We start from the raw sequence: 24,180 nt of genomic DNA on the forward strand, positions 1-24,180 counted from the left end.
TTCCTGCCTCGAATTCCTCCTGTCAGCCAAGTGTCAAGTCAGGGGGATACATAATTTTTCGGACCCTCGCACTGCAAAAGTTCTTCATTCGCTGAAAGTTGAATTAAAATAATTGTGAAAAATGCCATCGGTAGTGAAATAAAACAAAACTACAGGATAAGCAAAGCTGGTACGTTGAACTGAGCAAGTAAATACAAGATTTAGAAAAGTGCTAGAACCAGAGAACGCCTTCATTGTGTTAAAAAGGACACTGAATAATGAAAGACTCTATAGAATCATTAAATTGCTTTATAATTATTAAATGTGCCAGCATTGCAGCAGCAATTTGTGGCAATTTGGCTGGCCTGTGGCCTTAGCCTTGCCCCACCTGTCCTGTGCAACTGCATGCGAGCCCCCAACAACTATGGGTATAAGGCACTGAATACACGCCCACAGGGCCAGGCAGCCTTGCCTGGTCAGCCTTGGCTCACCTGAAAGCAACCACCACCCACCATAACCAACAACCACCCACAACTTACCTCCAAGTTCACGTCCTCGATATGCCCCACATTCACATTCAGAATCGTTTTGCAGCCCACGCGGTCAACATGTTCCGGCCAAGTTGGACTCCATTCGCCAGCCTGCTGTTCCTGCTCCTTTGGAGCACCGCCTGGGGCAGGACTGCCAAGAGATCGGACGTCTATATAGCCGGATTCTTCCCCTACGGCGATGGCGTGGAGAACTCCTACACAGGACGAGGGGTTATGCCCAGCGTGAAGCTGGCTCTCGGCCATGTTAACGAACATGGCAAGATTCTGGCCAACTACAGACTGCACATGTGGTGGAATGACACACAGGTGAGTTAATTGGATTAGCCTTTAAAATATAAAATAAGTGGAAATAGGAATATTACCAGTCAAAAAGTAATAGTTATCCAACTTTCAAAGGAATCGTAATTCAGAATATAAAATATTAATATTTATATTTGAAAATATAAATTAAGTCGTATTGCCTTTTGAAAAATCATTTGAAATCCTTTTAAGGGGAGTGCATAATGCTATCTTTCCCATTACTCTGTTTTCAATATTTCTACTAAATTTTATTTTAGATACCAAGATTAATAATGAGGCACTTTGGCTAATTTAAACAAAAATTTTTTCACAAAAGAAAATACATTTTTGTTATAACCATTAATAATGTATATTATGATCCTGTCCTATTACTTTGTTTTCGAAAGTTCTACTCAACTTTATTTTAGAAAGCCTGATTTTGATTAACTTATGTATTAATGATAAGGTTGACCGGGTTTGTTAAGCTCAAAAAAGATAAATTTTCACAATAGAAATAAAAAAAAAAATTTAAATGTATTTATACACTAAATTGTTATGAAAACTAGTTAAACTTATTAGGATTCTGCGTTAGAGAATAAATTCGTAAACATTTCATAAAAATCACAGTTTATAAATATAAAAATTAAATATTACAAATCGCGAAATTAAATGATTTTGAAAATGTTTGTTAATTAGGAGTCGAAGTTAATTGTTTTTTTTTTTTTTTTTTTGCCATTCCAAGTTAAATATTCTTCTTTTTCCAGTGCAATGCTGCTGTGGGCGTAAAGTCATTCTTCGATATGATGCACTCGGGGCCAAATAAAGTGATGCTTTTCGGGGCGGCCTGCACCCACGTGACCGATCCCATTGCCAAGGCCAGCAAGCACTGGCACCTCACGCAGCTGAGCTACGCGGACACCCATCCCATGTTCACCAAGGACGCGTTCCCCAATTTCTTCCGGGTGGTGCCCTCGGAGAACGCCTTCAATGCACCGCGATTGGCGCTGCTCAAGGAGTTCAACTGGACCAGGGTGGGCACTGTCTACCAGAACGAGCCGCGCTATTCGCTGCCCCACAACCACATGGTGGCCGACTTGGACGCCATGGAGGTGGAGGTGGTGGAGACGCAGAGCTTCGTCAACGACGTGGCCGAATCGCTAAAGAAACTCCGCGAGAAGGACGTCAGGATCATCCTGGGCAACTTCAACGAGCACTTTGCCCGCAAGGCCTTCTGCGAGGCTTACAAGTGGGTATTCTCTATAAGTATTTACATATCTATATCAAAAATGTTGAATTCTAAAAGTATACTGGTTATAGCCAATCATATTAAGCTAATTACATATTTTTAACTGGATACATCTTATTTTAATGTCCAGAATTCGAGACACAATTTAAAAACAGCATTTTCATGAACATTTATAAAATAATTTCTTATAATTCAATTATTAGCTTTATTACCTTAATATAACATTTATTTTGGTAACTTAAATTGTAAATAATAGTACAGAGTTGCCTCTTTAAAGTACCCAGAAATCGAGTCTCATAAAAAAAAACATTTACATTAAACATTTTGTTTCTTCTTTTATAAAAGATCTGCAAATAACCGAATAATAAGCAACATAGCTTTATTTTAACATTTAATGTGGTAACTTGAATTATTGATAATATATCGAAAATATTTTCTTTTAGATTGGACATGTATGGAAGGGCTTACCAGTGGCTGATAATGGCCACTTATTCCACAGATTGGTGGAATGTCACGCAGGACAGTGAGTGCAGTGTGGACGAGATAGCCACAGCTTTGGAAGGAGCTATCCTGGTGGATCTACTGCCCCTGTCCACAAGTGGTGACATCACAGTGGCTGGAATTGTAAGAAGTCAAATTATTCAAAAAACTTCTTGTAGAAATTTACTAATATTCTATCTAAAATTTCTTCTAGACTGCAGATGAGTATCTGGTGGAATACGATAGACTACGGGGCACTGAGTATTCCCGCTTTCATGGATATACCTATGATGGAATTTGGGCAGCCGCCTTAGCCATTCAATATGTGGCCGAAAAGCGCGAGGATCTGCTAACACATTTCGATTATCGGGTGAAGGATTGGGAGAGCGTCTTTCTAGAGGCCCTGCGAAATACCTCTTTTGAGGGTGTGACGGTGGGTCAGCTTATAAATATTTAATTAAAATGTAAAAATAATTTACCTATTTTTAAAGGGTCCCGTGCGCTTTTACAACAACGAACGCAAGGCCAACATCCTGATCAACCAATTCCAGTTGGGACAAATGGAAAAGATCGGGGAATACCACTCGCAAAAGTCGCATTTAGATTTGAGTTTGGGGAAACCAGTGAAATGGGTGGGAAAAACTCCTCCCAAGGATCGAACTCTGATCTACATCGAGCACAGTCAAGTGAATCCAACAATCTATATTGTTTCGGCCAGTGCTTCGGTTGTTGGAGTGATTATTGCAACTGTTTTTCTGGCCTTTAACATCAAGTATCGCAATCAACGGTGAGTTTTAAATGGCAATTACATTTTAAAAATATTAATTATACATTTGTATTATTTTCAGTTACATCAAGATGTCTAGCCCACATCTGAACAATCTGATTATTGTGGGCTGCATGATGACCTATCTGAGCATTATTTTCCTGGGACTGGATACCACTTTGAGCAGCGTGGCAGCATTTCCCTATATTTGCACAGCTAGAGCCTGGATCCTGATGGCTGGATTTAGCCTTAGTTTTGGAGCCATGTTCTCAAAGACTTGGCGGGTTCATTCGATATTCACCGATCTTAAACTGAACAAGAAAGTTATAAAGGACTATCAGTTGTTTATGGTTGTTGGCGTGCTGCTGTTCATTGACATAGCCATTATAACCACCTGGCAAATAGCAGATCCTTTTTATCGAGAGACCAAACAATTGGAACCACTGGTGAGTGGATTGATTTGAAATATTTTGAATGAAATATTTAAAATTGTTCTTTTGCACAGCATCACGAGAATATTGATGATGTTTTGGTGATACCCGAAAACGAATACTGCCAGTCCGAGCACATGACCATATTCGTTAGCATTATTTATGCCTACAAGGGCTTGCTATTGGTGAGTTAATAATCCTGATTATATTTTGTACATTTTATAGAAATGGAATAATTTTAACCCCAGGTATTTGGCGCCTTTTTGGCCTGGGAAACGCGACATGTTTCCATACCCGCCTTGAACGACTCCAAGCACATTGGCTTCTCCGTTTACAATGTGTTCATCACGTGTCTGGCCGGAGCGGCTATATCCCTGGTGCTATCGGATCGCAAGGATTTAGTTTTTGTCTTACTCTCGTTTTTTATCATTTTTTGTACGACAGCCACTTTGTGTTTGGTGTTCGTACCGAAAGTAAGACTGGTAGTAAGGAAGTTTTGTAGTTTTTGTAGCTGTTATATGTTAATATGAATGTTGTTTGAAGGCGGTGATGGTCCAATCAGTTTTGTTTATTGAATTCAGACAGATTGGACCTCACCGCCTCCTGCTGAGCTGATCTTTCGTCTAGCGCTGATACACTGTGATACAGAAACAAAATGTACTCGAAATTTCCAAAACAGATCCTATATAACACTACAGACTAACTATAAACTTGATCTATTTAGAAGCCATGCCAAGCAACAGCAAGGTTTTAGCCCGAATGCTATTTCCTTGCTGTTCGGATACTTTAGTCTGTCCTATCCACTATCCGTAGAGTTGATCCTTCCTAGATGTTATGCCGGTAGTATTATTGTTGGTTAATATTCATGCGAATCGCCTTGCAGTTGGTGGAGCTGAAAAGGAATCCCCAGGGAGTGGTGGACAAGCGTGTGAGGGCCACCTTGAGACCCATGTCCAAGAATGGACGAAGGGACTCGTCGGTCTGCGAACTGGAGCAGCGTTTGCGGGACGTGAAGAACACGAACTGCCGGTTTAGAAAGGCTCTGATGGAGAAGGAGAACGAACTGCAGGCCCTAATTCGCAAGCTAGGACCCGAGGCTCGCAAATGGATTGATGGAGTGACCTGTACAGGTGGCTCCAATGTGGGCAGTGAACTGGAGCCCATCCTAAGCGATGATATAGTAAGGCTGTCGGCACCGCCAGTGCGTCGGGAAATGCCCAGCACCACAGGTGAGTGGCTAGAGTGTGGATGCTCCTAGATATGTTCATGCATTGCGCCCTCTTTGCCTTAGAAGTTACCGAGATGACATCCATGGACAGTGTGACCTCGACCCATGTGGAAATGGATAACTCTTTCGTCTCGGTGCAGTCCACTGTGATGGCGCCTTCACTTCCTCCGTACGTCTTTGATTTTTATTTGAAATAACAGATTATTAATGTTATCCACCTAAATAGCAAAAAGAAAAAGCAATCCCTTGTGGAGCATCACTCGCATACACCCGCTCCCACCATGATGCAGCCCATCCAGCAGCAGCTGCAGCAGCACCTCCAGCAGCATCAGCAAATGCAGCAGCAACACCAACAGCAGCAGCAACAGCAGCAGCAACAGCAGCAGCAGCAAATGCAACAGCAGCAGCAGCAGCAGCAGCATCACCAGCAGCAACATCACCGCCATTTGGATAAGCGCAACTCGGTGTCCGCCCAGACGGATGATAATATTGGGAGCATCACCAGTACGGTGGGCAAAAGGAGCACCGGCGACTGCTCCAGCATGCGGGAAAGGCGACAGTCGAACGCTTCGCGGCACTACGACAGCGGCAGCCAGACGCCCAACGCCCGGCCAAAGTACAGCAGCTCGCACCGCAACTCCTCCACCAACATCTCCACCTCGCAGTCCGAGCTGAGCAACATGTGTCCCCACTCCAAGCCCAGCACGCCGGCTGTGATAAAAAGTAAGTCAAAATCATTATATTTCACTTGTACAAAATAAAATAACTGAGCCTTGAGATGAGAGACTTGCAATACAGTCGTCTTAAAGGGCAAATAAATGTGAATTTAATATTAAAGTTAGATAAAGTGAATATGGAAAAACTATTTGTAAATATGTTGTACCACCCAACCAATTTATACAAATTACCAAATATTTCAAAGGAATTTCCTGAACATCAATACAAATATCTAAATATTAAAAATAGTTACAAGATATAAGGTAGTTCTATGGAAAATAGGCAAAGAATGTAAAAATACTTTTGCACGAAGGCTAAAGTAAAGAAAAATGTTATATTTCTAAACAAATATCTAAATATTGAAAATAGTTAGAAGGTATAAGTAGTTATTTTAAAAATAGTTTAAAGATAGTTCTTTTAAATTTTTTCCATATGTATATAATATTTGGTTTACACTTAAACTATTTTTAGAAAAAGGTTATTGTGTTATGATAGAAAAGTACAAAAAGTTGTTTTGAAAACTTGTTTTTCAATATGATAATAATATATGAAAATGAATATATTTTCCCCCACTAGCTCCCACTGCCTCGGACCATCGCCGCACCAGCATGGGCTCCGCCCTGAAGTCGAACTTCGTGGTGTCACAGAGCGACCTCTGGGACACGCACACACTGTCGCACGCCAAGCAGCGCCAGTCGCCGCGCAACTACGCCAGTCCGCAGCGCTGTGCGGAGCACCACGGCGGCCACGGGATGCCGATGCCCTATGACCCCAACACCACCTCGCCCATCCAGCGGTCCGTGTCGGAGAAGAACCGCAACAAGCACCGGCCGAAGCCGCAGAAGGGCACCGTGTGCCAGAGCGAGACGGACAGCGAGCGGGAGCGTGATCCGCCGCCCACCAGTCAGCCGTGTGTGCAGCCTCGCAAGGTGAGCCGCAGTTCCAACATCCAGCACGCCGCCCACCATCACAGTTCGCCCAATGTGGCGCCGGACAAGCAGCGGGGCAGGCAGCGGGGCAAACAGGAGAGCAGCATCTACGGCGCCAGCAGCGAAACGGAGCTGCTCGAGGGCGAAACGGCCATCCTGCCCATCTTCCGCAAGCTCCTCACCGAGAAGAGTCCCAACTACCGGGGTCGCAGCGCCGTCGGCCAGAGTTGTCCGAATATATCCATTAAATGCGATATCGTCGAGTACTTGTAGGGAGGCACATGCATCATGTAGTTGAACTCCTTAGCCCTATTGTTAGATCCAGTTGCAGTGTAAAGAGTACCTTTGTTTCTCCGTGTCATGCATCTACATGCTACTAGTATGTGGGGCAGGACACACACCACACACCTTTTAGAGAACTAGTAGCAACGACATGAGATAGTTGAAAAATAAATTACTAATTAAATTAATCATACATCTGGTCGTATTTCTTATTAACTGTGTATAAGGGGAAGCAGAAGGTGTTTCGGATAAGCTTTAGATAAAAAAAGCCGAAGTTTATATAGCCCTGCACTCAATCAATTTTTATTAAAATTAAAGAATAAGAACTCAAATCGTTTGAAAAATACCCCTTTAGCCGAAATAACTCAAAAATATCCAAAACATAAAACGAATTTTCGAAAGACAGATTTGCAAAACAAAAAAGTCTGATTTGCGCCCAAAAAATTCAGTATTTTGGCCATAGCATTAGAAAAAATAAACCAAAGATGAAATGCCATACCTCTATAAACTCGTAATAAAATACCTAATAATTAACCATTTTCAAAAAATTGTTTTTTAAGTTTTCGAATTTTTGCAAAAAATGATGATGGTACCCCTTACAAAAAATGTGAAAATTGGACCAAAAATTTTTTTGTCAAAAATTGAAAGGAGTTGAAAGTTAAGGTCGGCAGCTGCATAAAACGGTCTTTCTTTTAGATGTACGTCTTGTTTTGGACAAGTTATGAGCAAAAACGACACAAATTCTGGAAAATAATGATTAAAATGTCTTATCTCGTTGTATGACATAGCATTTGAAATCAATTTCCGTTCAAAGAATTTATACATGTTTTTTTATTGGAAGAGCAAAAATCTGTTTAAAAGATAACAAAAAAAAATGAAGAAAAAAACCTTTAAATACCATTTCTTTAAATCAAAGACTACATGGTTCACTGTGTACAAGCAGATACGTCAAATTTAATTTATTTTAATGTGCAAATGTTTATAATGAATGGTAGCAGTGATGGGGAATCTATTGCAGAGCGATGCGCCGGAAATGATTGTTGAGGGGACCTTCGTCCGAGTAGCCGGCAATTTCCTGCGGTATGATGCCGGATTCCTCGATGGAAGTGCACGGCCGACACATGCACTCCAGCGGCGCCTTGGTGAGGACCTTTTTGAACTTCCGCTCACCGGGCTTCACCTTGGGACAGAAAAGCGAGACGGCTGCCTCCCGCTCGCCAGATTCCTGGCAGCACATGCATGAACGCTCCATCTGCCAGATCTTACTGCCTGAAACCTATGAAATACATGCTTTCTTGTCTATAATATACATAATGAAAAAAAAACCCACCTGGATATAACTTGCACAGCGACCCACACAGGCGAACGAGGGAATCGGCTTGGGCACACATCCAGGATACTGAAGCACATGAATGACGGGCGTTACCTGGCAGTCGTCTCCCAAATGCGTGATATCTGTAGAGGGCAACGTAGTATCTCAGATGGAATAATTATAATAAAATAAGAAACTTCGGCTAACAAAATAAAATATACTCTTTAAATAATTATAGATATAAATTGGATTATTTGTAGTGGCTTTCTGTGTCCAAGATTTTTTTATTTAAAAAATTATAAATTATAATTATTTTCGATCCCTCAGATTTTGATTTCCACAAACATTTTTGATCATTCTCATGACAACTGTAATTCTGATATATATATAATATTTTTATATCTCAAAGTAAATTAGTAGAATTTGAAAAATAGCGAAGCTTTAATTTTTGTTCATTTATTTTCCGACTGTGCCCATATGATGAATTCGTCCGATTTTGCCCGTTCTCGACATAGAAAGCAATTAAAAGAATACTTTTGGAAAAGTTTCATTTAAATAATCTTAATACTGAGAGACTAGTTTTCGTAGAAACAGACAGACGGACAAACCGAAGCATATATATACTTTACAGCGTTACTGCGTTGCTAACTTTTGACTGAAATTTAAATAACCTCTGCAAGGGTATAGTATAAAACACCTTTACCATTATCGGTGGCGGCCACAGAGTTATCCGCCTGGGCCGTGCACAGTTTCAGGATGCTGACCAGGACGCAGTAGAGCAGGATCAGGACGAAGACCTTGTTGTTCTCGTGGCGGAGCAGGTGGCGCAGCATCTCGTCGGCGGCCCGACTGCGAGTGTCCTTCGCGTGGAAATGGAAAGCGCCACTTGCCGCCGGGGGCCTTTTATAGACCGACTTGGCCTGGCCAGCGGAGGCCATTAAAATGACCGTTCGACAGCGTGAATTATGGCCAAATAAAATAAAGCAAGCGCCTTTGAAACCTTTTTGCCTAGTAATTGCATACACGAAAAGGGCATTTCTCCCGCAGCGCATGACCACATCGGCAATCTCTTTATTTCCCCGCACAACTTATTACCTAATCAGAGCCAGGCCAAAAGGCTGGCAACAGCCAGCAGTAGCACCACCATGGAGGTGGCTCCCAGGCTGGAGCTGCCATTCCTGCGGGACAGGAAGAGGACCAATCTGCTCAGTCGCTTCTCGGCCCACTTTAGATTTTGGTCCACCGTTTCCAAGGATTTCGAGAGCACCGCCTCCGACTGACCGAAGAGTTGGTGGTTGCCATCGTAAAAGTCCTTGAACAACTGCTGCTGGTGCCTGGTGGTGAAGTACTCCGCCATGTCGCTGATCACCTCTGCCGTATCCGACCAGCTGTCCAAACTAAAATTAAATAGATAAAATAAATGTATTTCGGAGTTAATAATTTTTATAACTAATACTTTAGTACTCCCATAAGTAATTTAGAAAAACATTCTAAAAATATTTTAACTCGGTTTAAGAAAGAGCTTTAAGTACTTACAAACATAAGCATTACAGAATTTTAAAATCGATTGACATTGACTCTTTATATTTTGGCAATGCTACTTATCTAACAAAAACTTATTCATCCTGTTTTGAGCTCTAAAATGTTGAGAAACTTTAATTTAATTTCGACTTCAATGGATATATTTTTAGGCCCAGAAAAATGTCAAATTCATATATTGGCAATGTAATTTTCCAGACAATCATAACTTTTCTAACAAAAAATTATTAAACTTATTTTAACTTTCAAATGTTAAAAAACTTTAATTTGGTTTCGACTTTAATGGATACAATTTTTAAGCCCAGAAAAAATATCGAGTTTTTGTTTTGGCAATGCCATTTTTCAAATAACCTTAACTATTTTAACAAAACAATTAATTAAAGGTCTCATTAAGCCCTTGTTTTAACTTTAAAATGGTTATACATTTTGCTAAATCAATACAAATTTCAAAGCAAAATTAGGGAAAGTTCTCATTTTAAATAGATTAAGTTCAGACTTCGTTTTTCTTAGGCAATCTTTATCAAGTTGAACTTAAAAAATTGGAAAACTGAGTATTAATATTCAAAGCACGATCCAACTTACCATAAAGCCAGTTCGGTAATGTTTTCGGTAACCATTTTAAAAATGGGTTCGACCAAATGGGGATTCTGCTCATACAACCGGGCTATGCCAATTTTCTTTTGATCCACATTTCCCGGACCCGTAATGATCATTTTATAGTAAAAGGTCTCGTATTCCTCGGTACAACTGCATGCGGACCAAAGGAGTTTCTTCTCATTGGGACGAGTTTCAAGGTAGTACTTTCCCCACACCGAAGTGAACGAATTGAAATCGCTACTACTGGCTGCACAGTAGAATGTTTCCCGATAATCCGGCGATGGTTGCTCAGATGATGTTACGAAATAGACATTAACCTTGTTCCTGCAATCGCTGGCCTCGTATCTGCACAGCCATTTAATTAACTTATTCCGATTGGCCACATCCAGCGGAGTGTCCTTGGCACTCCAACCCACACCCAGTTTCGCATACACAGCCTTTGTGATGTCTGAGAGGTATGTTCGGAAATTGGGCAGCTGTTCAGGTGTCAATCGCTTTGCCACCGAGTTCAGGTTCTCGTAGACAGCATACCAGGGCACATAGTCCACCTCCTCACTCAGATATTCAAGGAACTCGAATACCTCTGCAAAGTCAACATAACCAACTTGCGCAAAATTGAAGAGATCATCGATGATCTGGGCCCGATTCTCAACAGGTATTCCGCTGTGATTCGGTGCAGATAAAGCCACCTGAAGACCTTTCGTCAGGGTTTCATCGTACAACACTCGTTGGTAGTTCGACTGCCTAAGGTTAAGCACAATCCAATCAATGGGATCGTCAAAGTACATCTGATGCACGTCCACGACCTTGTCTAGATATATACTCGGAGTGAGGTCATCGAAATTTGGCGCCAGATTAGTTGTATAAGTTATGGGCACTGTATACTTAAGTGTGGCATTGCTGCCGTCACCAGGATTTAGCAGGAATCGCATCTGCTCCACATAGACGAAATGATTTCCACGGGTAATGTTCACAATCAGCATGGGATATCCCACCTGTTCCGTGTAGTCGGGGAAAAAGTGCTCCAGATTCACATACGGTTTTGTTGGCCAGTTCTCATAGAGGTGGTAAAACAAGTTATTGGGTACTGTGTTTGTCAAGTGGCTGGAAGAAAAATGAAACATAAAATTATTTTATCTATTTAAAATTTATATTTTTAAATTTTGTTATATAAATGTTTTTCAAATAAAGCTGCCAAATTAAAGTGTAATTGATTCATAGTATATACATTCGTTTTAAAATTTTTTGAAAGTAGGTATGGCTTTTGAATTCAAAATTATATATTTCATTATTTGAATAAATATAAAATGGTAATATTTAAAACAATATAAACATATAAAGTTATTTTATATTTTAATATTAATGCTGTACCAAAGGTTTTAGAAATGTTTATATTAAAAACGTTGTACTAAAAACCGCATGGATTAAAAATAAAAGCGAAAAATATTTTTGTTGCGTGTTTAATTTACTATGCTTGTTGTTATATATTAATAAATCATTCTCTAAAATGTAGCTTTTTGTTTTATAATTACTCTGTATTTAATGTTGTACGATGTCTATAGGTCACTAAATCTGTTAATAAAATTCTGTACTTATCCACTTACTATTGCTTTAAATAATTCCTAATGGCGGTGTCAAAGTTTTGCGCCCCCATGAGATTTCGCCACATCCTGACAATGCAGGCTCCCTTTGCATAGGCAATCCCACTGAACTTGTAGGCAATTTGAGACGGAGTCTGTATCTCCGATTCCGGACTTGTCATGGGCTGAGTGCTGTTCCGGGCATCCGTGGCAAAGATCAGCTGCATCTGGCGCACCACAAACTGCTCGTCCAAGTGATACTCGGGATAGAGCTGTCAGGAATTATTTATATTATCTGTTGAAATATAATTACCCAATTTGGGTACTTACTTGATGTGCCATGAAGTACTCATAGTAGCGGGCAAAGGCTTCATTTAGCCAGAAGTAACTCCACCAGGAGAAGGTTACGCTGTCACCGAACCACATGTGCGAAGTCTCATGGGCAATGATACGGATGGCGAACTCCTTGTTCGACCAATCGTCGGAGTATCCAGCTTCCTGAACCAAAACGCCATCGCTTTTAATTCACGAAACATTTAAAATAAATTAATTTAAAATTAAAGTGATTTAAGTTAGCTTTCCCCAACTTTGTCTAATAATTTAAGCTTTCTTACCTGCAGATTATAAGGCCCCAGTTCTCCATGCCGTTGTGGGGAAACCTGGGAGAGCTGGCATATTGAAGCACTTCATTGCCCAATTCTGCATATGGAAGCTGGAACAACTCATCGTAGGCTGGCAGCACCTGCTGACCCACTGTATAGCTGAACTCCGTATTATTGTAGAATTCCGGGCGAGTCAGCACAGCAAAATCGCTTACATTTCCACGGGCAGAGTAATTGGCCACCATGAAAGCTAGCAAATATGTGGACATCACAGGGGTCTCCTCAAAATGATCGACAAAACGATTCTGACTGAAATTAAGTAAATAAAAATATGTATTTCTTATTGGCTGAGACATTAAAAAAAAGGTTTTTTTCATAATAATGATCTAGAAATATTTATACCCTTTGAACTTTTTGTATGACTTTGAAATATAAATTACCATTTTAGAATAACAAAAAATATGTTTTTTGCCAATTTTTTGAAAATTTAATTCGTTATTAGATATATGGGTAAATCTTTAAAGAAAACCGGATGTAATCTCACTTCTATTAATTTTTAAGAGCTTTCTAAAGTTTGCTGGTATTAAAATTAAAAGCTTGTAAATTGTAAGTTACCTTGCCGCAGTGGTTTCTTTGAGCTTGGTGTTGGCAATTGCCTGATAACCATTAGGCCGGTTAATCTGCAGCTGGAACTTGGCCTTCATGGCGGGCTCATCGAAGCAGGGCAGGACCAGCCGCGCGTTGATCCGCTGCATCTGGGTGAGGGCCAGCCACTTGGTGTCATTGGTGCCCTGCTCCTCATAGCTGGCGGAGAAGAGACCAACCATATCGGTCCTTATCTTTCCGGTGTACTTGAACCCGAGAGTATAAGTTCTTCCAGGCTGCACGGCCTGCGTCAGCGGAACTGTCACCTGTTGGTTGGTGGCCTCATAAATCAGCCGGCTGATATCGATGGGCTCCAGCAGCGCACCTGCCGCATCGAGCAGCCAGCATTCCGAAATGTCGAGCGTGTCGGCGTGCAAAATGATTTGCTGCACCTCCAGTGGGCCAACCACACGCAGAGTAATGCTCACTTCGCCATCGAAAAGCGTGGGCTCGGCAGAATCTTTGAGAACACCGATGGTCAGGTTATAGTAGGAAGGTACAACGCTACCGTCCAGCCGATAATCGACGCCATTTACGACGCCAATCGCCAGCAAAAATAGCAAACACAAGTTGCGAGACTCCGAACTGCTCATGTCGGCCGAAGCTCGATTACTGGGGACTCCGATTTCGACCACAAGATCACAAAACCAAAAGTTCCCCCAAAGTTCCCAAAACAGGTGTCGTTCACAGATGATTAGATTATGATTCGAATATGCGTCACACATCTCATTAATAATATTCCTGTCAACACGCTTTCGGGCTCTCAATAACCTGCTAAGCGAAATGACAATTATAATTTTAATTTCATACTGACTGCTGTTTAATTACTTTATGTCAGAAAATATATCACTAATTCGATCTAAATAGATAAATAGATTGTTAAATAATTAATTGAGTTCAGTTATTTTAATGGCTGTTAAATATACATTTGAATTCAAATAGTGTTTGTTACATACTTAAATTGATAAATGTAAAATAAGTTTTTTCTAAAGGGTTATCCAATTGAAGTGAGTTATTGAAATTGATAAAAATTTAAAAACACCCAAAACTATTCATTTACTAACAGAGTGGAAAGTCCAACATGATTCTTAGTATTATTAGCGATAAGAAGTGATAACGATTATATGATGTTGGTAACATTGAGTTCCCCGAAAAATTTCAAATGAATCAACTTAGAAACAATAGATAGATCGATAATTCTTAGAAAAATCATAAATATTGTGCGATAAGTACACATTACAGATAATAATTTATGACTTCTGATTATATTAATTTCATCATCGATTGCAAACAAAATATGAGATTACTATCATCAGAACTAAAACTTTTTTAGCTTTAATAAAATCCCCGAAAAGTTGGAAACTGAATCATTCCCGCAACAATCCTTTGCAAACATCATTCATATTAAATGCCATATTAGAAAATTATCCCTTTCTATAAAAGATATAATTTACGATACAATAATAAGTAATACCATTTAATGACTTGCGACCGATTCATTAAAACAAAGGTCATTCCCATGAAAAATAAATGACCTAATAAATATCATATAAGTTTTATAGATTCACAAAGTTAAGCCCTTGATTGATTGATGATTTTTCAACTTCAATGATTTGTAGAAAAGCTAGGCAGTTTAATCAATAAAAACAATGAAAAATTGAATAATCTAGTTATCTTCAAAATATAGTTCATAATAATCGCAAAGGCTTTATAGCCCTGATACACATTGATAGCTTTACGATGGTCGCTTGATTAAGCAATGGGCAATGAAATCCCCTAAAGATTGTGATCTGAAGCAATCCCCATTCGATGGCGCTAATCAGATTGTCAACTTTGTTGCCATCGACGGCCAGTGTCTGAACGATTTGCCAAATACCCATAATAATAATAATAAAAATAGTAATATACGAGGTGCGGTTATCTACAAAGCGTGTTAGTTTATTGGGTGCTCTAAGCGTACGAAATACTTTATGGCTTAACAGGGTACTCATGACCCGAATGCACCTGTGTTCCCGCATGGGTTAATCTAAGCCTAATGGCGCAGCATGGTGACCAGGGACACCAAAAGCAGACTGATGGCACTGAAGGCGTTGACCATAGCACTTCCATTGCGGTAGTGGGACAGGTAGGTGCGGAAAACGCCCAGTTTGGCTGCAGCCCACTTGAGGTTCTCCTTCACGGTCGCCTCTGCCGCGGTCAAAGTGGCCTGCGAAGTGCCAAATTTGGCGCCATTCTGCTTGTTGAAGTTCTGCAGATCATTCAACTGCTGCTCGGTGGTGAAACGGGCAGCAATGTTGGAGATCACAGTGGCCACTGCGGAATAGCCACCCATGCTGTGGAGGAAATAAAAAAAATAAGTTAATATATAAATGAAATACTTAATCAATGTATGGCAAAGAAATATTAATACTCAGAATGAAATAGGAAATAGTAAATTAATATAACTGTTTTAAAATGGTGTTAATTTGTTAATTCATGGTATTTAAGTTTAAAATGATTTACAATTAATTCGCATTTTCAAACATTAAATTTGTTCCGAAAATACTTAAATTAAATATTAGAAGTATGTTTAACATTTCTATATATAAAAACAATTTGTAGCCTTAATGGATGAAAATGAAAGCGACAAGTATTTTTATTTCGTATGAAATGGAAAGAAATTGATATACTCAGAAAAAAAATGAAATAGTAATATAGAAATATTAGATTTAAAATGCTACTATTTGATTCATCCATTATCTTTAAGTTTATAATAGTTTAAATTTAAAGAGCATTTTCAAATATAAAATGTGTTCCGCAAATACTCTAATAAAATACTAAAATCCTCAAAGGATGAAAATTAATACGAAAAATATTGAAATTGAGTATCAAATACTTGGATTTTCTACGTTTTTTAAACAACTTCAGATTACTTACGCCTCAGCCAATTGCACGTGCTTCTGGGTGACCAGGGCGAACACTGGGCTCACGTTCTCATTGTTCTCAGTGTAGAGAGTGGCCAGCACGGAGGACTTGTCCTGCCGGCGGATCTCGTCGCTGAGGATCAAATTGAAGACCTTCTCGATCAGGGCCTGGGTCTTCACGCACCCGAAGGAGTTCTGCAGCAGCGTTTCCTCGGTGGCCACAGTCTCGGCCTTGAATTTCTGATACAGAGCCTGGAATTCCGATTCCCCACCTTCCCGCAGACCCACACAGTAGACGGTGGCGCGAATGTTCTTGGGCACGGTGGTCAGCGACTGGAAGTAGCTCTTGGCCTTGCTAATGCAATCGGCACTGCCGTAGCGACAGGCCCAGGAAAGGATCTTGGTGCGCAAGTAGATATCCAGGGCAGAGTCGCTCGAGGTCTCATTGAATCCCAGCTGGGTGTAGGCCTTGCTGGTCAGCTGCTGGATATAGGTATTGAAGTCAGCCGTGTCATTGCCCAGTCGAATGGTCAAAAAGTTGAAGCCATTGAAGGCCGACGTCCAGGGAATGTACTTGGTCTCCGTCTCCAAGTACTCGATCACCTCAAGGGTGAGGTCGTAGGAAATGTTACCGGCCCTGGCCAGATTGAACAGATCGTCGACAATCTGGGCACGGTTGTTCTCGTGGATGCCGCCCCAGTCGGCTGTATACAAGACTTCGTGGATGGCACGCCAGTTGTTCTCAGTATAGTTGACTCGGTAGTAGCCCGTCTGCTGAACGTTGGCCACAATCCACTTGATTTGCGACGGGAAAACCACATTCATGGCCACATCTGGCTTCAGGATGAACTTGGGCGTGGAGTTGGCAAACTTGGTGGTCGTCTCACTGGTGGCATAGGAAATGGGCACGGTGTACTTCAGATCGGGATCGGAGCCATCGCTCTCCTTCAGCAGGAAACGCTTCTGAGTGAAGCGGACCGTCAGTCCATCGGCAGCTACCTCAGCATTGACCAAGGGATAGCCCACCTGCGTGGTGAAGCTCTTGAAGATGGCCTCGGAGCTGTCGTTGTAGCTACTATTTGGCCACTTGGCCTGCCAAGCACCCAGCAAATACTCAGGCACCGATGGCTGATATGCGCTGTGAAATTAGACACCCTTAGTCATGGGCCAAAAACATCGTATAGCCAAACACTTACTATTTCTTGAGGTACCCTTGCAGGGCCGTCTGGAAAAAGGCTTCTCCCATCGTATGCTTGATCATGCGAATGAAGGTGGCTCCCTTGTTGTACGAAATGCTGTTGAACATGCGGCTCAAATGGGCAGGGGTGTAGGTATTCTCATCGCTCAGCGGATTGGTGGCATTGGTGGAGTCCATGGCCATCACGGACTGAATCTGATCCACCACAAACTGCTTCTCCAGTTCCCAATCCTTCTCAACCATGGCAGTGCCGAAGTACTGGAAGTACCGGGCGAATCCCTCGTTCAACCAGGTGTAGCTCCACCACTTGCAGGTCACCAGATCGCCGAACCACATGTGCGCCTGTTCGTGGGCCACAACGGCAGCAATCGACTGGCGAGAGGCCAAAGTGGTGGCCGACTCATCGACCAGCAGACTGCGCTCCCTGTAGGTCAGCAGACCCCAGTTCTCCATGGCTCCGGCCGAGAAATCGGGAATGGCGGCCATGTCCATCTTGTCATTGCCCATCGAATAGTAGTCCTTGTCCAAGTACACACCCATCTCCTTCAGGATCTGCACACCCACGTTGTAGGGATACTGGGTCTGGGCATAGTACTCGGGACGGGCGAAGACTCCGAACTTGTCGTCCTTGCGGGCCACGAACTCGGAAATGATGAAGGCCAGCAGATAGGTGGACATTATGGGTGTCCTTTTGTACACATCCGTATAGTAGCCTCTGCAAATGGGAAAAATAAAAAAAATATAAATGGGGTTACAAAATTAAAGTTTTAGTAGTTTAGCTAGAAGTTATTTAATTTTAAAAGGTTTAAAAATTATTTATAGATTTTATACTGGGGTTCTGAATCATCGAGCAAAAGCTCACGAATTGTACAAATAAAGTATATTTAGTTTTTAGTATTCGTTTAACCAAATACAAAAATTAATTACAAAAATATTGAAAAATCTTTTAATTGACCCTTTATGAACCATCATAACTAGTAGTCGGGAATCCATTTTATTAAGAACTCAATTAATTGATAAAAATCTTTCAAGTAAACTAATCTAAATCATTTTAAATGTACTAAAGACATGTGCAAATAATGTAATAAACAAATGTTTACTACATCCAAATAAGAAATTCTCTACTTTAAAAAAAAATTCTTTAATTTTAGAAAAATTAACAGAAAATGGCCACAGAGCCTTAGCTAATTTGTAAGATAATTTTTGTTCCTAAAGGAGTTTTGTTTCCTTGCTTAATATTTTGAAAAATCTAAGAATTGAAAAACAACTAGCTCAATTGAATAGGCTATAAATGCTTACTCTTCACCGCTGGGATAGGATGAGATCAGTCGGGTGTTACTGGCCGAGTTGAAGGTCCTGTGGCGCTTCAGTGTGACATCGAAGGATGCCTTGAACTGGGGCTCATCGAAGCTGGGGAAGGCGCGGCGGGCGTGGTGGGTCTGGAACTGAGTGGATCCGAGCCACTTGGTCACATTGTTGTCGTCCACATAGTAGCTGCGATAGAATCCATGCATATCGTCCTCCATCAGACCGGTATACACGAAATGCAGGATATATGTGATCTTTTCGGTCAGAGCGGCTGTGGTCGTGAGCTTCACAATATCCGTATCAGAGTTGGTCACGTTGGTGCCGAACTTCGTGGGTGTTGGATTGGCCACGCCGGCCGCTGGCTTTTGCCAGTACTCGCTGACCGAATAGATGAGATTTTTCGAGTGCAGGTACACTTCCGAGGTGGTCTTATTCGGAACTATTTCGATATAGACCTCGCCATCGAAGGTGAATCTCTTGTTGCCATCGCTCTCCAGCAGATACGGTCTCAAGGTAATGTTGTAGTTCACAGGATAAATGTGTTCCGCAAGGCGGTAGTCCCCCAGCTCGGTGGCCAAAGTGACCGGCGGCTGCACATCCACGGCCAGCTGACGAGCTCCGGCGGAGGCCAAGGACACACAGACTGCCAGAAGAACAGCCACTCGCAGGGCGAACATTTTACCTGCTGATTGAAATAAATAAAAAATAGTAAGAACAAACTTTGGTATTCTTTAAAACTACAAAAAATTTAGAAAATTGTGTAAAAAGTATTCAAAAACCTTTTTCGGCACTAAAATCAATATAAATTTAAAGTAAATGCCAGTTATCACAAACAGTTTACATTATCAACGTTTTTCTTTTTTCTCTGCAAAATAAAAAGGCTTTTTTAAAAATACCGATTTTTTTTAGTTTTAAAGTATAAGATGCAAAACCGAGATGTTTTTGCCAAGATTAGTTTTTTTCCTTGTTAATGAAAGCAGAAACTCTTGTTGCCACTGATATCATTATAAATTAAAAGTAAAAGCGGGCTGTGATACCCGTTTATATTATCAAAGCTATAACATTTTTCCTACAAAATTAAAGGGCTTATTAAAAAACTGTAATTTTTCTGGCTTTCAGGTGATTACAAATTATTTTTAACAAATATACAACAGCAAATAGATTTATTTTCGGTATACGTTTTACAGTTGTTTGCAAATTAAGAGCATATTTCTAGAACGAAGTAATTTTTTTTAAAGGGTTTTATCCTTCTATTAGAGCATTTATTTCTCAAGTTTCACTAGAAAGATCCACACTTATGTAACCACTTAATAACTCACTTTTCAAAGGTTCGATCGCGGACCCGGGACTAGAATTAGTGTTTCGCGATTCGGTTCGAAAACTAAATGCCGCCTGGCTTCGGGTCCGATATATATGGCGAGCGCTTTGGAACTTGGCCACTATCAGCGGCTTATCTGCAACTTTTAGCGTTTTATTTCGGCCCAGATAATGTTGGCCTGGTCCATAGATTAAGGGGCGATAGCGATAGGGAGTCATAGCGGTGATTTACACACTCCACCATTGGCTACCAATCCACGCCGACGTTTTTCAAATATCGCCAGACGATGACATAACACTGAATTTTCGATGCACTGTTTGTTTGCCTTTAAAGTCTAGGTACTTTATTATGCAGTGCCTCCAAACTTATCAACCATGATTTGCAGTCTTTCAAAAAGCATTTACAACAACGTTGAGCAACCAACTTGTATCTTTTAAATCATGCTGACTATATCAATATATTCGGAGGCATTCCATATTTTTTCTTTGACTGTATACACAGATAAAATTTTGTATTATTGGAAGAGTAGGCTTTAGAAAATTGATTTAGTGATCCCTTAAAAGTTAGATAATCAACTTTTTAAAATCTTGGTTGGATTTAGTGGCTTGTTCCTATATTCTAAAGCAAACACAGTGGCCCATCAAAATTTGATCTGTAATTTATTTTTCCTTTTGTTATGATGTTATGATTCACTGATTAATACTATCGTTTTATTATCATTGGTTGCTTAACGGTTAAATAAAAATATATATTATGTACTATCTCACAAAAAAAGTACCAAAATTTTATTTTTTACGACCTTTTTCCTGAAGCACTTGACGAATATTGATTGATGAGTGTTAAAAGCAAATCAAATATCAAAACACCTCAGGAAATTTTAATGATGGTACCCCTTTCCTTTTTTTCCAAAAAGGGCTTTGCAGAAAAGTGACCTAAAACCAGCACTTCCAAGGCCATAACTTTTCTTAGAGTTATCCGATTTTGAAAAGGAATGGCTCTATATGCTTGCACTCCTAAGCTCTAAGAATCTGCGTTTAAATTTTGGTTTGGAATTTTGGGTCGATTTTCTTGAAATTTTAATGATGGTACCCCTTTCCTTTTTTTCCAAAAAGGGCTTTGCAGAAAAGTGACCTAAAACCAGCACTTCCAAGGCCATAACTTTTCTTAGAGTTATCCGATTTTGAAAAGGAATGGCTCTACATGCTTGCACTCTTAAGCTCTAAGAATCTGCGTTTAAATTTTGGTTTGGAATTTTGGGTCGATTTTCTTGAAATTTTAATGATGGTACCCCTTTCCTTTTTTTCCAAAAATGGCTTTGCAGAAAAGTGACCTAAGACCTGCACTTCCAAGACCATAACTTTTCTTACAGTTATCCGATTTTGAAAAGGAATGGCTCTATATGCTTGCACTCCTAAGCTCTAAGAATCTGCGTTTAAATTTTGGTTTGGAATTTTGGGTCGATTTTCTTGAAATTTTAATGATGGTACCCCTTTCCTTTTTTTCCAAAAATGGCTTTGCAGAAAAGTGACCTAAGACCTGCACTTCCAAGGCCATAACTTTTCTTAGAGTTATCCGATTTTGAAAAGGAATGGCTCTACATGCTTGCACTCTTAAGCTCTAAGAATCTGCGTTTAAATTTTGGTTTGGAATTTTGGGTCGATTTTCTTGAAATTTTAATGATGGTACCCCTTTCCTTTTTTTCCAAAAATGGCTCTGCAGAAAAGTGACCTAAAACCAGCACTTCCAAGGCCATAACTTTTCTTACAGTTATCCGATTTTGAAAAGGAATGGCTCTATATGCTTGCACTCCTAAGCTCTAAGAATCTGCGTTTAAATTTTGGTTTGGAATTTTGGGTCGATTTTCTTGAAATTTTAATGATGGTACCCCTTTCCTTTTTTTCCAAAAATGGCTCTGCAGAAAAGTGACCTAAAACCAGCACTTCCAAGACCATAACTTTTCTTACAGTTATCCGATTTTGAAAAGGAATGGCTCTATATGCTTGCACTCCTAAGCTCTAAGAATCTGCGTTTAAATTTTGGTTTGGAATTTTGGGTCGATTTTCTTGAAATTTTAATGATGGTACCCCTTTCCTTTTTTTCCAAAAATGGCTCTGCAGAAAAGTGACCTAAAACCAGCACTTCCAAGACCATAACTTTTCTTACAGTTATCCGATTTTGAAAAGGAATGGCTCTATATGCTTGCACTCCTAAGCTCTAAGAATCTGCGTTTAAATTTTGGTTTGGAATTTTGGGTCGATTTTCTTGAAATTTTAATGATGGTACCCCTTTCCTTTTTTTCCAAAAATGGCTTTGCAGAAAAGTGACCTAAGACCTGCACTTCCAAGACCATAACTTTTCTTACAGTTATCCGATTTTGAAAAGGAATGGCTCTATATGCTTGCACTCTTAAGCTCTAAGAATCTGCGTTTAAATTTTGGTTTGGAATTTTGGGTCGATTTTCTTGAAATTTTAATGATGGTACCCCTTTCCTTTTTTTCCAAAAATGGCTTTGCAGAAAAGTGACCTAAAACCGGCACTTCCAAGGCCATAACTTTTCTTAGAGTTATCCGATTTTGAAAAGGAATGGCTCTACATGCTTGCAATTTTAAGTTCTAAGAATCTGCGTTTAAATTTTGGTTTGGAATTTTGGGTCGATTTTCTTGAAATTTTAATGATTTTAAAATTTTAATGGCTTTGCAGAAAAGTGACCTAAAACCGGCACTTCCAAGGCCATAACTTTTCTTAGAGTTATCCGATTTTGAAAAGGAATGGCTCTACATGCTTGCAATTTTAAGTTCTAGGAATCTGCGTTTAAATTTTGGTTTGGAATTTTGGGTCGATTTTCTTGAAATTTTAATGATGGTACCCCTTTCCTTTTTTTCCAAAAATGGCTTTGCAGAAAAGTGACCTAAGACCTGCACTTCCAAGGCCATAACTTTTCTAACAGTTATCCGATTTTGAAAAGGAATGGCTCTATATGCTTGCACTCTTAAGCTCTAAGAATCTGCGTTTAAATTTTGGTTTGGAATTTTGGGTCGATTTTCTTGAAATTTTAATGATGGTACCCCTTTCCTTTTTTTCCAAAAATGGCTTTGCAGAAAAGTGACCTAAAACCAGCACTTCCAAGGCCATAACTTTTCTTACAGTTATCCGATTTTGAAAAGGAATGGCTCTATATGCTTGCACTCTTAAGATCTAAGAATCTGCGTTTAAATTTTGGTTTGGAATTTTGGGTCGATTTTCTTGAAATTTTAATGATGGTACCCCTTTTCTTTTTTTCCAAAAATGGCTTTGCAGAAAAGTGACCTAAAACCGGCACTTCCAAGGCCATAACTTTTCTTAGAGTTATCCGATTTTGAAAAGGAATGGCTCTACATGCTTGCACTTTTAAGTTCTAAGAATCTGCGTTTAAATTTTGGTTTGGAATTTTGGGTCGATTTTCTTGAAATTTTAATGATGGTACCCCTTTCCTTTTTTTCCAAAAATGGCTCTGCAAAAAAGGGACCTAAAACCAGCACTTCCAAGGCCATAACTTTTCTTACAGTTATCCGATTTTGAAAAGGAATGGCTCTATATGCTTGCACTCCTAAGCTCTAAGAATCTGCGTTTAAATTTTGGTTTGGAATTTTGGGTCGATTTTCTTGAAATTTTAATGATGGTACCCCTTTCCTTTTTTTCCAAAAATGGCTTTGCAGAAAAGTGACCTAAGACCTGCACTTCCAAGACCATAACTTTTCTTACAGTTATCCGATTTTGAAAAGGAATGGCTCTATATGCTTGCACTCTTAAGCTCTAAGAATCTGCGTTAAAATTTTGGTTTGGAATTTTGGGTCGATTTTCTTGAAATTTTAATGATGGTACCCCTTTCCTTTTTTTCCAAAAATGGCTTTGCAGAAAAGTGACCTAAAACCGGCACTTCCAAGGCCATAACTTTTCTTAGAGTTATCCGATTTTGAAAAGGAATGGCTCTACATGCTTGCAATTTTAAGTTCTAAGAATCTGCGTTTAAATTTTGGTTTGGAATTTTGGGTCGATTTTCTTGAAATTTTAATGATGGTACCCCTTTCCTTTTTTTCCAAAAATGGCTTTGCAGAAAAGTGACCTAAAACCAGCACTTCCAAGGCCATAACTTTTCTTACAGTTATCCGATTTTGAAAAGGAATGGCTCTATATGCTTGCACTCTTAAGATCTAAGAATCTGCGTTTAAATTTTGGTTTGGAATTTTGGGTCGATTTTCTTGAAATTTTAATGATGGTACCCCTTTTCTTTTTTTCCAAAAATGGCTTTGC

General features: G+C 39.9%; 3 protein-coding genes across 6 annotated transcripts; 1 reads left to right on the plus strand and 2 right to left on the minus strand.

Annotated features, from left to right (window-relative positions):
- The first annotated feature begins 10 nt into the window (after positions 1-10).
- Positions 11-7,081, plus strand: LOC128251817 (gamma-aminobutyric acid type B receptor subunit 2). 4 transcript variants are annotated; one of them, XM_052979012.1, is made up of 13 exons: positions 11-169; positions 574-836; positions 1,574-2,055; positions 2,499-2,679; positions 2,750-2,968; positions 3,027-3,322; positions 3,384-3,747; positions 3,807-3,917; positions 3,981-4,217; positions 4,616-4,961; positions 5,024-5,129; positions 5,187-5,683; positions 6,254-7,081. In XM_052979012.1, exons 2-13 carry the CDS (start codon positions 588-590, stop codon positions 6,877-6,879), a joined length of 3,714 nt encoding a protein of 1,237 aa, XP_052834972.1. In that variant the 5' UTR covers positions 11-169; positions 574-587; the 3' UTR covers positions 6,880-7,081. The 4 variants fall into 4 exon arrangements, with proteins under 4 accessions (XP_052834972.1, XP_052834979.1, XP_052834987.1 ...); XM_052979019.1 differs by having other exon boundaries at positions 12-169; positions 5,027-5,129; XM_052979027.1 differs by having other exon boundaries at positions 12-169; positions 3,981-4,205.
- A 739-nt stretch (positions 7,082-7,820) lies between these two features.
- On the minus strand, positions 7,821-9,252 carry LOC128252015 (bursicon). The gene is made up of 3 exons (XM_052979379.1): positions 8,904-9,252; positions 8,219-8,343; positions 7,821-8,164 (listed from the first exon to the last, which is right to left on the minus strand). Exons 1-3 carry the CDS (start codon positions 9,250-9,252, stop codon positions 7,898-7,900), a joined length of 741 nt encoding a protein of 246 aa, XP_052835339.1. The 3' UTR covers positions 7,821-7,897.
- On the minus strand, positions 9,236-19,995 carry LOC128251832 (uncharacterized). Its single transcript, XM_052979025.1, has 11 exons — positions 19,892-19,995; positions 18,564-19,257; positions 17,263-17,979; positions 16,080-17,204; positions 15,200-15,496; positions 13,134-13,934; positions 12,531-12,827; positions 12,247-12,433; positions 11,941-12,188; positions 10,322-11,440; positions 9,236-9,597 (listed from the first exon to the last, which is right to left on the minus strand). Exons 2-11 carry the CDS (start codon positions 19,247-19,249, stop codon positions 9,300-9,302), a joined length of 5,775 nt encoding a protein of 1,924 aa, XP_052834985.1. The 5' UTR covers positions 19,250-19,257; positions 19,892-19,995; the 3' UTR covers positions 9,236-9,299.
- Positions 19,996-24,180: the final 4,185 nt, after the last annotated feature.

The sequence above is a fragment of the Drosophila gunungcola genome, chromosome 3R (assembly GCF_025200985.1).
Source record: "Drosophila gunungcola strain Sukarami chromosome 3R, Dgunungcola_SK_2, whole genome shotgun sequence".
NCBI lineage: Eukaryota > Metazoa > Arthropoda > Insecta > Diptera > Drosophilidae > Drosophila > Drosophila gunungcola.